Here is a 14,666-nt window from a genome sequence, read left to right as displayed (position 1 = left end):
GAAGTATGAAATAACAGCTATTAGCAAAACCTAAAATAAATTCTACAATCAATAACAGACTAATGCTAATTATAGCTTTTTTAAAACTACCCCCGACCCTAAACCTAACGCTAACTGTACCCCAATAAGATTAAAATGTATATTAAGAAGTATTTTATAGTTAAATTTCCATTAGATGTTCATCAGTTCATTAGCTGTTCTAACAACAGGAACAACTTATTATTGCTATTAATATACTTTTCAAATAAATTACATTTTATAATTAAGTTTTGAAAATATGTGTTCTGTATGTGAGTGTTTGTGTGAGTATATTCTCTATCTGCTATCTACTATTAAACATTTCTTACCCTTGAATTCTTAAACTTAAACTTAATATGAACTGTATGACAAAATGCATATTATATATTACAAACAAAACAAAGCAACTTGAATCTGTTTATACGTTAACTCGAACTCTCCCACCATCAAGCTTTAAAATGAATCATGAGGATTCACCACCATATGTCACATGACCATAAATAAACGCTAAAATTACTTCTTTGAAGGGACAATCGCATACACCCAACGCTAATGGACTTGTGTAAATTCAGTTGTTCAGTATTTAGTTGTTCACTTTCATTTGGAACACCCCTTAATTGGCGTTCCCTTCCCAAAGTGCTCTTCGAGAGTGCAAAAATGCTGTTTGGAATTCGCCCTCTGATAAGATCCTCTAATTGGCTGTTTCATTGTAGAGGTGTAACTTGTAGTAGGGGTGTAATTTGTAGGGGTATGGTTTGTAGTACTGCAGGACACAGTAGGATACACTTGGGTTTACAGACAGTCAAATCACTAGATTTTGGAAAGGATCTACTGGTCCAGAGAATAAAAAAGCTGATCTGTCATATTGCACTGAAAGAGCATCTGTCAGGACTTTGTGATGTTTCCTGCCAGAATCTGGTTAAAACACATACCAAGGCGTTCAAGGCACTCAAAACTCAAATGAACCATTACTGTCTATGTAACAGTGTTAGAATCCTTCAGGGCATGAGCTGAGTAATCAGAGAAATTATGAGTAAGTAAACAGTGAAGGTCGCTTTAGTCATCATACTTGCTGGCAGACACTTAATAAAGGCGCTGAGCGACCTCCTAACATTGTGTGATTCATCACACAGTTTTCAAACTAGGATTGTTACCATCTGCCCAAAGGCTTTTCCCCTTCAGGAAGCCAAAACCTGGAGAGAATCAAGAGGAAAATGTTACAGAAAAAGCAACAAAATGCACTTACTCTGAATGAGAACTCCAGGTTCTCTCCACCCCACACCTCCATTCCTGTGTCATATGTGCCCAGGTAAAGGAAGTACTTCTTATCGACTGCAAACAAACCCCCAGCCATTGTAGGAGACCTGGATCAAAGCAACAAACAGAATTATTTCTGTGTCTACTAGTAAAATTACATAAACTTCTGGGAAAAGCATAACGGCAGGGTTTAATGTTAAATGTTGATATTTAATTAGTAGAGAGCACGTTCAATTATGTTCACCTAAACAGTTCTGGTGCCTGAAATATGGCCATAAAAAACATATTAAATCTGTAAATCTGCAGATATTAAAAATGGAATTGTGTGTTTAAATCAGGCAAAGCATAATAAAGCTCAAATCCCAATGACATACCAACCAAAACTTAGACTGAACATATCAACGCCATGTTGCACTGTTTTTCAATTGGAACAGGACCAAAAATTAAACACGTTTCCATTAGTACTACAAATTGTTTTCCACTTTGTGCAACCATGAAGCACAGACCTGACAACATCAGTGACAGAACTTCTGCGTTTCTGCTCGTGTTCTGGGATAGTGTGCCACGTGAACACCAATCGCCAATCAAATCCCCCGATCTGAGGTTCTCCAGGGTTTCCCAGGAACTCGAAGGTGTTCCAGTCAATGACGTCAATTACTGGACACACCACAGCCGAAGGCTCGTCCTTAATTCTACAAGATTTAAAGATAAAAAGGGAGATAAATATTAGGTCTCATAAAACAAACTGTGATGTGACGTAGCAAATAAAAAAGCATGCAAAAATGTTCTGCAAATGCAAAGTAAACACAAATTAACTTGTGCTGAAAGCATTTTGCCATAACAATATTTGCTAAAGAGCAAATGCATACACACATTTTGAAAATACTGCATGTTTTGGGTTTGTAGAGAGGGGGTTATCTGTCTCACCTCTGGAGTAAAGGCTCCAACCAGCCTTCATGACACTCACAGTGGCAATCGAGGAAGGTCAGCACATCTCCTGTGGCAATGGAAGCTCCCAGGAGCCGCGCTCGCACCAAACCCTCTCTCTTCCTTGCTCGGATCAGACGCACCTTTTTGATATTGGCGATGTAGTTTTCTAGAGGCTCCTTTAAATGATCTGTGGATCAAAGTCATGAGAAGTGCTCAGTAACAGCTGCAGTCCTGAAGGAAACAAGAACTAAGAACAGAAATATGCTAATTGGCTTTTGCATTAAGGAACAACTTGCTGTTTCACCACAGGGTGGAGCTGAGATGATGTTGTTGCTGTGGTATTTCATTGAAAAGAGTTTTCAAATCTTTAATTATTTTGAACTTAAACAACAGCTATTATATGCTTATTTATGTACACTATTATATTAACATCCTGCTCATTTTACACAGGATTTTTTTATACACAGGATAAATTTATGAAACATGAATAGGTGACAGTATAAGTTGGGTAAGCCATCATTTATATTTTTATTCGTTTATTTATGTGCATTTTTTAATTTGTTATTAATATAATTATTATTTTTATGTTTATTTATACATTTGCACATTTTATGTTCACATAAATATATATGTTTTCATTTTCTTTTAACTTGTCAATTGCAGTGTTAAGTTTTATTATTGTTTTGAACTAGCTTTTATTTTTATGTTTTTTCTTTTTCTTTTAATGTTAATTTTAGTCTAAAAAAAAGTTTAATTTTTTTAGAAATTTCACTATGTGCTTTTGTCATTTTATTTTATTCTTTTAAATATTGCTATTTAGGTTTTATTTATTTTTATTTCAGTTTTAGTTTTATTTATTTCCAGATAATAATTCTAGTGCTTCCAAGTACTAGCCAAGGCAACATTTCTAATTTTCATTGAATATTTATATTTTATTTTATTTCAGCTTTATTTCAATTATAAAAAATGTTTTAATAGCTTTAGTTTTCGTTATTGATAATAACCCTGGTCCATTGTCATCAACAGTTCCCTGTTATGGAAAGTAAAAAAAAAACGACTTAGAAAAACATCTGTTAAGTTCATCATTCTTCAGAATTTAGCAAACAGATTTCACTAAAGAAACAAAATGTGAGTGGTGTTTGCACATGCAAAACCTTATGATAGCAATGTTATCTATGGCAGTTATTTTAGCTGTTTGCAATGCAGTTGCTACTAGGATCTTGTTCTTGGTGGTTCCCACTTCCTTCCTGTCTCAAATAAAAAATGTTCCAAGTTCATCCTAATATGATTAACTTTTAATACATATGATCTTTTAACAATCGTGTGCTCAAAGATTGCACGAGAAGTTTCCATTCAGACTGATACCTCGGTCACTGTAGTCATCCACCAGTATGACTTCAGTCAGCAGGAGGTCAGGCGAGGTCTCCAGGACACTGTGCACTGTCCGCAGTAGTGTGGACCAGGCTTCATTGTAGAAGGCTATCACTACCGACGTCGTGGGCAGGCTCAGGTAGTCATATTTCAGGTTTCTACATCTGAATAGACAGATCGTGTTAGTTAATGTCTTGCTTGCTGATGTACATCACCAGATTACATTCATGTTTACAGTAGCATTATAATAAACAAATATGCACAGTAACTGCAGGATATTTTTTGTCTTAATGCCCAAGGGGACATTTGCTATTGCTAATTAGGCACATTAGGCACAACAGCACATCACTAATCATGGCACAATATTAAATCAAACTAAAATGTAATTATAAAACCACAGAGTGCTGCACAGTTACAGGTTCAAAAATATAACATTGCATATAAAAGATAGAAATAAAAAAAATACATAAATAAAATAACCACCACAGATGCATCTGCACAAGCCTAATTGTCATTATAAAATATTGAAGGCTTCATTTAACAAATATGATGCAAACAATAAACAAAACACGTTAAAAACACGGCCAAAGAGAGTAAATAAAATAACAGTTTGATAAAATGAGTTACATTAATTTTTAACCTATTAAGGTAAAACCAATTGCAGAATGTTCCTCTAGGTCAGTGGTTCTCAACCAGGGGCCGAGGCTCACTGGGGGCCTCAGTAAGTCTTGTGTTATAGTAACATAATATTTTAAATTAAATGTAAAAAAAAAAAAGAAAAAAGATATGCAACATTAAACTGACATATATTTTTGTTAATTAGTTTTATTACAACAGACATGCCAGAGGTACATATTAACTTAGGATATAACTAATAGTTACAAATTAACTTTAAATATTGTCTCGGAAAAAGGAGGGGCTTGGAGTCAAAAAGGTTGAGAACCACTGCTCTAACTGGCTATAATAATGCACAGCATTTGGATTTGGGAGGGGCCACTGGTCACTTCAAACTAATTTTTTTATTCATTTTGTAATTAGGGGTCCACAAACGGGTCCATGTTCCGAAAAACAAAAAGGTTGACTGTTGTGGATTTTATTGATTATTATTATTTATTAACATTTCAATAGTTTTTTTTTTTTTGTAAAATCCAAATAAAAATAACCCCTTTGGATCTTGGATTTGTTTTGTTTTTTATTCTGCATAATTTATACGAAAGCAACTGCACCTCTAGATGTGACGGAGCCACATTGCACGTTTTTCTCCTCCTCTGGTACTTTGTAGACGTTCTCTATCTGTAATCGCACATTAAACACTGGTCTGGGGCTAAGATAGGGACTGTTTACAAAAACATTTAGGCTACTACTTCCCTGTTTCGCATTTAATCGATAGGGATTTAAACAATAAACTACAATCTGTATCCTCTTCTACATTCTGATGCTATTCAAATAAATCAACTTAATACATTTATGGCAAAGAGTTAATGATCTGTTGAGGCTAAATATCAGAACAAACTTTAAACATTCATGTACAGCATGGAGACTTACAGTGGGTTCCATCTTTCAGGCAGTCTGCGGTGTAGTGATATTTTATCGCTCACATAAGTGTTTATCTGATGCTTTTTGATGCTCTCCTCCTCCTCTCGCTTTTCTTTTTCAGTCAGGTCTAGTTTAACAGCTCTACCCATCTCTCCCAAAGCATTTACGTCTAAAGGAGGCTTCTCGTAAACCGGTTTCTTCAGGAAATCTTCGTCCACATTTTCGCGCTGCTCGACTGGCACTTCTCTTCGACTAGCCAGGCCGACATCACTCTTTGTGTTCCTATGAAACACTAAATATCCCACTACAAAAGCCCCGAGAACGTACAGAATGAACTTGGACCGACTCCGTCTGCCACATATTGCCATAATGTGTCCGTCTAGTCCGTCCTGTTTCCCTCAAACTGTTTGTCATCCAAAGTTCAATCTCATAAAAAGTTCGAAAAAAGTTCGCCCATGTTAGAGGATATCGTTTCAAAGTCGATAAAGTCGACTACAGTGAAGGGGAAACTATCAAAGCAAAGAGAAAGTTGGTCATTTCATCTGTGGCAAACCAACTTGTTAAAGTGTGTGTGTGTGATCGACATGAACATGAAGGGCGAGCAGAGCCGGTTACAGGGGGAGGAGTTGAAAACAGGAGTTGCTATATGGAAGTCCATTTTCAGCCACATATTAAAAAAAATCGTGCTTTTGTAAATCATAATGAGGTGAAAAGTCGTCATATGAGATGCAAACTCGAAATTATGACTTTAAACGTAGTATTTTTGACATACAAAGTGTAAATGATGACAATGAAACGTCATTCTTTAACGTTAGTATTATAATTATTACCTTTTTAGTCATAATTAAAGACACCATAAAAACAAAACTGGCCATTCTAATTTTTATATATTAGAATTTTGCAGTAGCCTACTTATTATAATGACTTATCTGTGCACATATTTTTTTTTAATTCATCAAACTTCTAATATTCCTCTAAATTAGGAAGTTAGGGAATTAGTAAATTGGGGAAGTTTTTTTAATTAAAGATTACAAGAGCAATTGCATAAATCATTTCTAATAAATACTGCAATATTCGCTAAAAATAAGAATGGTCAATTTTAATTTCATGGTGACTTTAATTTGAGATATTGAGATCAATGATTTAGTATAAATATAACTTTAAAATAAGTGTCAATTTGTTTCTGACTCTTTACAGAAAGAACAAAGAAACCCCTTCCTTGAACTTACCAATAAAGTAACTGAAGGGATAATATTGATTTATATTTTTTTTCTTTTTTTAACTGAGTTTCTTTGTTTGGAATTACATATTTATTGATAAAGATACATTTATTTGAAGAAAGAAAAAAACAGGGGTAATAATGCTTCCACTTCAAATCAGCAATAGGGAAAACTTTTTCTTTGGTTAGGATCTTTCTAATGTTATACATTTTTTATCCCTGATGTCAATGCCCCCATATAGGACCTGGAAGAGAGCCAATTACAGGTTTATACATATTTTTAATAAGTAGTTTTGGGGAAATACAATAAACACTTTTGAAAAATTCTTTTTTAGATAGATTTATGCCAACATTACTGGTTTTGAGCCACAGCCATACAGTGGCACACACATCCCACAGGTCTGAGCACTGCAAGAGGGATTTGCGTGATCACATTAGCAGGCTTGTTTGTCAGATAAGGCCAGCAGAACTGGAAGAGGCATAAAGAAAGAAATCCAGGTCAAATCACAGAGAGTCTTAGGGGTCACACACTGTGACAGAGCGCTAATCCAAATCCAGTTAGTGCCCGTCCGCTCTATAAACACTGTCATGCCAAGATATGCGCACAAGAGTGCACACTCTCATCATTACTTAATACATGGAAAAATGGATGATTTAAATAATAATACAGCCTAACCCTTTGAGTTGTTTACTTTGACAATTTCGAGCAAAACACTTTCTTTTGCCAATGTTTCTTCGGGAGTTTGACGATATTTTAGTCGCAGACTGTAGATGCACTGTTATGCTATTCAGTCATACGTAAATATTTATTTGTGCATTCCTGTTGAAATAATTTCCCCCCCACAGTTTCTGCCATATTATGCATTGTTGTTTTTTAAATCCATATAATCATATCTGTCAGAACAAGGTTCATTGTACTGGACATTAAATGAGTCAAATGTTCATACAACAGTTTTTTGTTTTTATGAAATGAAGCATATTGATGTTTTTTAGAGTCTCGGGCCTGAAAGGGTTATTATCATGATGCAATTAATAAAGTTTCTATAGTGACCTGATGGAAATTCTTATCTAACTAATAGCAAATTACCATAGTCATAGTCTTAAAAATGATTCACTACCACCAAAACAAGTGGTTTTAAGTAAGATTGTAGTTGTTGATAAAATGTAGAACAATCCAGAATTCTAATAATTTAATGTATTAAAGTTTTCCTGCTAATCTGCATATTTGTGAGTTGTCTCTGTATCGCAGCAACAAAATAATGTGAAAGAAAGTGAATTATACTTAAATTCCCATTTTAAGAAAGCTGTTTTATTGGGCTCCTCTTCTTGATGGCATGAGATGATAATTTATTAATAAATTACTTGGTTGAAGGTTAGAAGAAACTTTAAAAATCTGGCTTCTTGTACAGCTCTTTTTTTATTCAAAATAAAAAATGTAATTATTTTAAAAGTATTATGCATATTGAAATTAAAATTTAGGAAAGAAAACATGACACTATACTTGTATACAGTAGCAGAATTGCTAGAAATATTGGTAGGACTTAATCTAATATACACCCATTGAAATATTGTAATATTTTCCTACCATGACTCCATTCACTTCGTACAATAAATATTTTATAATAAAATATGTAAGATGATCCATGTAGCAAGCAAAATATGTTTACCCAAATTAATGTTTAATTATTGATTAGGCCATCAGAGAGGTGAGATGGTAATCTGAGTGCCACACTTTTTTGATTGAACACTCTTATTGTGTTGTAATAATCTATGGTACACTGCACACAATGTTGCACAGTCATTTACCTCGTATGAACACAGAGCTGTGTATAATAGCTTTTCTAACATGTCCAATCAGCCATCAATGTAAAATATAGGCTGATATATTCATAACACCCAATACAAACCAGCACACTATACGTGTTTTTAAGAGATTACTGAGTTTTTGCACGTATTATCAGGATTGTGTAATCAACTGTCCCTTTAAAGTAAGCATGAAATGGAAGCTGCAATAGTCTATTCTTCCCTATTGTAATGTGAATCTGAGTGAAGCGGCTTCTCAGCCAAAAACAAAAAAAACAAAGAAGAAAGTAGGGCGGGACTTGATTTGCTATTGGTCGATCTCATGTGAGTGACAGGTTGTCCCGCCCTTGCGCCAGTAAACACATCATCAGAGAAGAGATGTTGCTGCAAGAGTGAGGGATTACAAGGGCACATGATGGAGAAATCACTTATAAAAACACAGCAATTTTCCATAAAAAAAAAAAATTTGTCGATTTTGATTTCATGGTGACTTGAATAGCAAACTACATCCCAAATCTAAATAAAGAAAAATCGAATTGTTTGCACTACCACTGCATGACCTTAAGGGAAACGTGATGTGTAAGATGGCAATTAACGAAGGACTCATTGCTGCGATATTCTCAAAGGTCCAACTAGATGACAACTTCCGTTAAAGAGCATTCATCATGCACCAACTGCCCACAATCCAAGTCATAGGGGGAAAATACAGCCTAATTTATGCGTACTGTAGATATAACATAATAATGACAATGTTCAGTGACCTCCAGCTTCATTTATGTAATTGCGTGGCACACCTTGAGATTGTGCCATTAAACATTTCAGCCTGACTTGGCAGAACCTCCTTTGTGGTTCCCTCATTATCTGGTTTGTGTAAGAGGCTCAAATGTAAAACTGTGAAGGGAAAACCTTATTTTAAGGTGATGTAAATCAAGGAACTTTATCTGATTGCATGCATTACAATGCTATAATATTTTGGAAATATTATAGAGTCTAATCCCACAGCACATTTCCCCACCACTAGATGGCACAGCAACAGAAAGTCAAGGAAAAGTCAGTTAAAATAAACAAACCACCACAACAAATGTAACATTTTTAACTTTAATTTATTCAGACAAAAATACTATGCACTTTTTTTCCATGTTCCAAAAATACTTCATTACAGTCGATAAGCAAAACACATGATCACCACAAACTGTGCTTTATCAGTAGTAATTTCATGATCACTTTCCCACAATCCCTATTAAACCATTTAATTCACTGACATTACAAAGGATGAGACCTAAAAACTTATGTTGCCATTTTAAATCCATTTTAGTGCAAAAGTAATTTACGATATAGCACTTTCAAGATATTTACCGATATTCCTGCTGGAAGACCCATGATAAAAGCACTTTGTAAATTTCCTGAACGTTTTACTTTGGCCAATACCATGGTAAAGTACTGTAATACTCTGATTTGTGAAGATAAATGAGCACTTTTGTGAAAGGAATCAGGCTGAAGAGGCACTTTCTGTTGAGTCAATAAATTACCTACTATACATTTTTTTCATGGAAAACAATTTACAGGTAAAGTGGATAATTCCCAAATAGGTAGTAGAGCAAGGTCAAATGGGTTTAGGCCAATGAAAAACATGCAAGATCTGCAAAGTTTGGTCCATAATTGCTTAATATTTTGTTCCAACTCTGAAGTGCAGTTCCTGTAATCTACTTCAAAATGAAGTGTACGTATTAACAAACTATTTGAACACTGATGTTAGTTTGAGTGAAACTAGAAATGCTGGTACAGTTCCATCAACACCAGTGTGCCAAAATCCTCCATGAAGCTTGCACATAATAAGGTGAAAAGACCCTAAATACCCTAACAATATAAAAAAGAAGAACAAAATAGAAAAGAAAACAGTCACAAAATGTTACAAAAAATACCTTAGGAAACCAATAGGCAACAATCAAGACAAACCCATTCACAACATCTTCAAATCAGTCACTTCTGGTACAATTAAATAAATCACTGTGCAGTAGATTTAAAGATTAGCTACTGCGGAGTCTAAAAATGATTCACTAAAAGCATATAGTGCATCAATGTAAACAAAAAAGCTGCTCCAACACAACACTATGTTCGTTGGATGGTTGAATTTGCTACAATGTGATATTAACAGTACTAATATGCACTTCAGACTTGTAATAGCACACTGAACGTCTCTAACAAGGAAACGCAAGAATTGGCACTACAAATATATGTCCGCTTTGGTTTGCAAAGGCACTATATGGAGGATGGGTCCCGTTTTTATGCCTTTTTCAATGCCAACCCGGAAGAGACGTTCCTTTTGATAATTGCACTTACATTTAAGTTCACATAAGGGTTAAAGTCACTCGAAGTTCCAGCGCTGGTGTTTGTCTCCGGGAGAGCAACTTCTCATCTGGATATCAGTACGGCCATCTTCTTTGCGGTAGGACGTGATACACATGTTTGAATGAGGGTTATATATGCTGCCATCCTGAAAAGACACAATTGCCAGACAATGATCGTTTTAGGCATGGAAATGTTACAGGAAAGCATATCTGATAAGCAATATCATGCCAAACAAGGTTTTGCTTTATCTCATCCTGTTTTCTGATGGCACGCCAGTGATAAACTGAGCTACAGGCGAACAAACTCACGTCTCTGAACTCCCACACGATGCCGGGAGGAACGGGAGCACCGTCTTGTGGACAGTGCTTCATCCCTATGTGTGTCAATCCTTCCTGGACTTCAGCACACAGCTCGGTCACAGAGTTAAACCGAATCTCCTTTTGAGATGTGTACTCGAAGTACTGAGAGATAGAGAGAGAAAAATGTTTGTTTGAAATGTAATTTGGCACATTTCTTTGGCTTTTGTGAGTTTTCATACATGGTGATGGTGTTAGAGTTGGGAAGTTCAATTAATTTCCTTTTATGAGTCCAAATAGCCAATTTTAATGAATCTTTATAAATCACTCAAATATTCTGATTTGGTGCACAAGAAACATTTCTTACTAAAAATGATCCAAAAATAAATAAATAATAATTCTTGCTGACCCCAGACCTTTGAACAGTAGTGTATATGTTTTTAAAAATGTGTATATTTATATATACACATTATATCATTTGAATCTACTTGGCTACAATGTAGCCATTCATAGCAAATGCATGAATATTGAAACAGAAAAGGCTAAAAAATATTGAGAAAATATTTGTTGCGTTTGAAAATCACTAAAAACATGCCTCTAGAAAAGCTAAAAATGTTCAGCAGCAAATGTCATTTAAAGGGTTAGTTCAGGATTTTAGACATGAATCTCTATAGCTTCCCCATAAGCAGTGTGGTGCATTGACCATGACTTACCCCCGACAGCGTCCTGTGAGCCGAGCTCCGGTCCAGTTTTGGTCAAGATGAAATTAGTCCGGCAAGTTTGCTGGGGTCACGGCAATAAAGCTTTTTTCTTCTCAAATCAATATGTGTTCAAAAGAGTGATATATTTGCGTCACTAAAACGTTGTCTATGGAGAGGTCAGACCTCGTAATGGCTTGGCACTATTTTCTCCCCTGTCATAACACTGCGCGCTGCCGCTATCTACAGCCAGCTGCGAGCTGCGCAGGCGCACACCACTTTTTCAGTTGTTCGGCAGTGTTTACAGCAGTGTTTACGTGCTCAGAACAGCTACACGAACGAGCTAACATAGCTACTCACTAAGAGCGATCAGTTTGTACAAGCTTTGTAGAAAATGGTGCGGACTTGTGACTATCCGCACTGTACAAACAAAGATGTGGCGCTTTCTCCTCACACATTTCAAAGATTTCCTGTGGCAGATGTTGCTCTGAGGCGACTTTGGCTCATTGCTCTGGGCTTCAATGTGAACTCCAAATTGGCGAAGATAAAGAAGCTATCCTTTTGATATCCTAAAAGATATCCTTTTGGCTGTGTGTCGAAGTCAATGTTGTCATCGTCGCTGCTGTAGTCAGACATGTTATCGTTCTCTTTACGCGCTGTAAACAAAGTGACACGTGCGCGGCTCGCAGCTGGCTGTAGGTAGCGGCAGCGCGCAGTGTTATGACGGGGGAGAAAATAGTGCCAAGCCATTACGAGGTCTGACCTCTCCATAGACAGCGGTTTTGTGACGCAAATATATCACTCTTTTGAACACATATTGATTTGAGAAGAAAAAAGCTTTATTGCCGTGACCCCAGCAAACTTGCCGGACTAATTTCATCTTGACCAAAACTGGACCGGAGCTCGGCTCACAGGACGCTGTCGGGGGTAAGTCATGGTCAATGCACCACACTGCTTATGGGGAAGCTATAGAGATTCATGTCTAAAATCCTGAACTAACCCTTTAAGCGACAAATGCGGATGTTTGCATGGATGTTGTTAAAAATCAACGCCCGGTTAATAATTCATAAGCAAACAATTTCTCAAAGCAGAGGATCAGAAATAGATCCTTTGAGGGTAAAGGTTAGAACGCTGGAATAAGAAAAAAAAAGAAAAAAACATTAGTCTCATTAGCCACATGTATATTTCATACAGATGTCTATCTTTGCGGAGAAGTGGCTAAGGTTTCCTTTTCAGTCCAGGCTGTGGAAACATTGATTTTCACACACACATTCACTACTTCACCATGTCCCTTGATGCAGAGCGGCGACATAAGCCACCGGACACATTTGCAGGTTGCCCTTTCCATTACATATACATCCCCAGCAACTCATTCACTTCTTCAACTGTGATACTAGATAAATAACAAACCTCAGAAGGGCAGCACATCTCAGGATGGATTATGTTTCTGCACAAATAAAGCTAGCTTTGTTTCGCTTCAAACGCAACAAACAGGGTCTGATGGATCTCCTGCATCTGCTGTCGTAGGTGTTATATAACTGGACATGAAAGCTCCTCACGCTCATTTTTAAAGTAACTCAATAGCTCTGGCAAATATTAGAAAACCCCTTTTATCCATTTTGAAGATATGAGGCTGTGGGGAAAGACAGTGGCTTTCAAAGTGTGTGGTAAACTCCCTGCGGGAGACTATTCTCAAATCTCAATCTTTTCCTCTAATTCAAATTTGCCATATTAACGATAGATGTGAGAACTCTTTCTCCTTCACCACTTTCTGCTTATATGGTGTTAAGTAGAAATGCACCGAAATGAAAGGTTTGGGCCGAAACCGAATATTCAATATGCTCTTGGCTGAAAATTCCAAGTGAAATTACTTTTTTTGTATAATTGTATTAAAGGCTCAATATGTAAGATTTTTCACAGCGTCATCAACTTATGCCTTTGTTATTGTTTTGAATATGCGACCTCTATAGGCGAAAATTACATACTGTGCCTTTAATACTAAACTTTAAGTACATTCATGAATTAACACTACAATTAAAAATGTCGGAAAATGAAAAAGTTTATTTAACAATCAATTAATTCATCAAATTTAGTTTAAAAAAAAAACATTTTTTTTATATTAACTTTTTAATAATTGAATTATGCTTCTACTCCAATTTGTTGGTGAAATGTAAACATTTGCATTTTGGCTGTATAAGATATCAGGAAAACAGTAAAAAAAAAAAAAAAATGTAAATATTATATAAATATAATATGCAAAGCAGTAGTTTGTATGTATTCATTTATTTTTTTAAAGACTACTTCCATAATTAAAATGTTTAAATTTTACACATTTTTAAAATGTATTTTGTTATTTTGATGTATTATTATTAATGTATTTTGCAGTAACGATGTAGGCCTAGTGACAAAAACATTTTTGAAGACTTTTTGATGCTTTTTATTATTCAACAAAACAGTGATTTTTTATAGCTATTTTTTCTCAATAATACATTTTTCCACAGAAGCGTTAATATTGATGTTATTTACCTGATTACCGCCCTGACCATGGCAGCCGAACAGGGACAGGTGAGCTCCTGTGGGATTGTGGTCCGGGGCATTGTAGTCCAGACATTCAGAGTGGATTCCAGCACTACGCACCTGTACCAGTAGCCAGGAAAAATGTAAAACCATTAAAGGGGGGGTACAATGGTGTTTCATGTATTCAGAGTTGTTTACAGTGTTAAAGAGATGGATTCTCATGCTAAACATGGGCAAAGTTTAAAAAATACATTTTGGACGAATAACGGAGAATTTCTGTGCCGAAAATCTTACTTCCGGGTTGGTACAATTTTCGGCTGTTTTTTTTCGATCGTGGATCTAATGATAGATGAGAGTGGAACTCCTTATATGAGCATTTCTCCCGGAAAAGCGCGCCCGCGCACACGTCGACCAGAGGAGAACGAGACCGCGCATATCAACGCGCTTCAACAGGAAATCATCGGCAGCCAGCGCTGCATAGGATTTGTTCAAGAATGTCTCCAAAAAAGTGTGTTTTTGGATGTGAGGGAAAGCTCACCGTGTTCAGCTTTCCAAAGAACCCAGTGTTACAGGAACAGTGGATGCTGTTTGTTTTTCCGGGGCAGCAACGGAGTGTACCAAGTGCGGTTGTGTGTTCTGGTCATTTCAGTGACGAATGTTTTATTAACAAAG

The 14,666-nt window shown here is 36.0% G+C and overlaps 1 protein-coding gene across 1 annotated transcript in view; it reads right to left on the bottom strand.

The window, feature by feature from the left end:
* The window catches only part of LOC308697372 (uncharacterized protein), a 41,685-nt gene that overhangs the window by 11,993 nt on the left and 15,026 nt on the right, over nt 1-14,666 (bottom strand). The window contains exons 9-16 of the mRNA XM_081376551.1: nt 14,004-14,114; nt 10,792-10,944; nt 10,544-10,628; nt 5,122-5,509; nt 3,571-3,740; nt 2,203-2,392; nt 1,782-1,967; nt 1,265-1,382 (exon numbers count right to left, since the gene is read on the bottom strand). Coding sequence (XP_081232677.1) covers nt 1,265-1,382; nt 1,782-1,967; nt 2,203-2,392; nt 3,571-3,740; nt 5,122-5,509; nt 10,544-10,628; nt 10,792-10,944; nt 14,004-14,114 — 1,401 coding nt within the window. The remainder of the gene's footprint in view (nt 1-1,264; nt 1,383-1,781; nt 1,968-2,202; nt 2,393-3,570; nt 3,741-5,121; nt 5,510-10,543; nt 10,629-10,791; nt 10,945-14,003; nt 14,115-14,666) is intronic.

This window comes from Scardinius erythrophthalmus (assembly GCF_964197995.2).
Source record: "Scardinius erythrophthalmus genome assembly, chromosome: 10".
NCBI classification, from domain to species: Eukaryota; Metazoa; Chordata; class Actinopteri; order Cypriniformes; family Leuciscidae; genus Scardinius; species Scardinius erythrophthalmus.
This window is presented reverse-complemented; position numbering and strand designations above follow the sequence as displayed.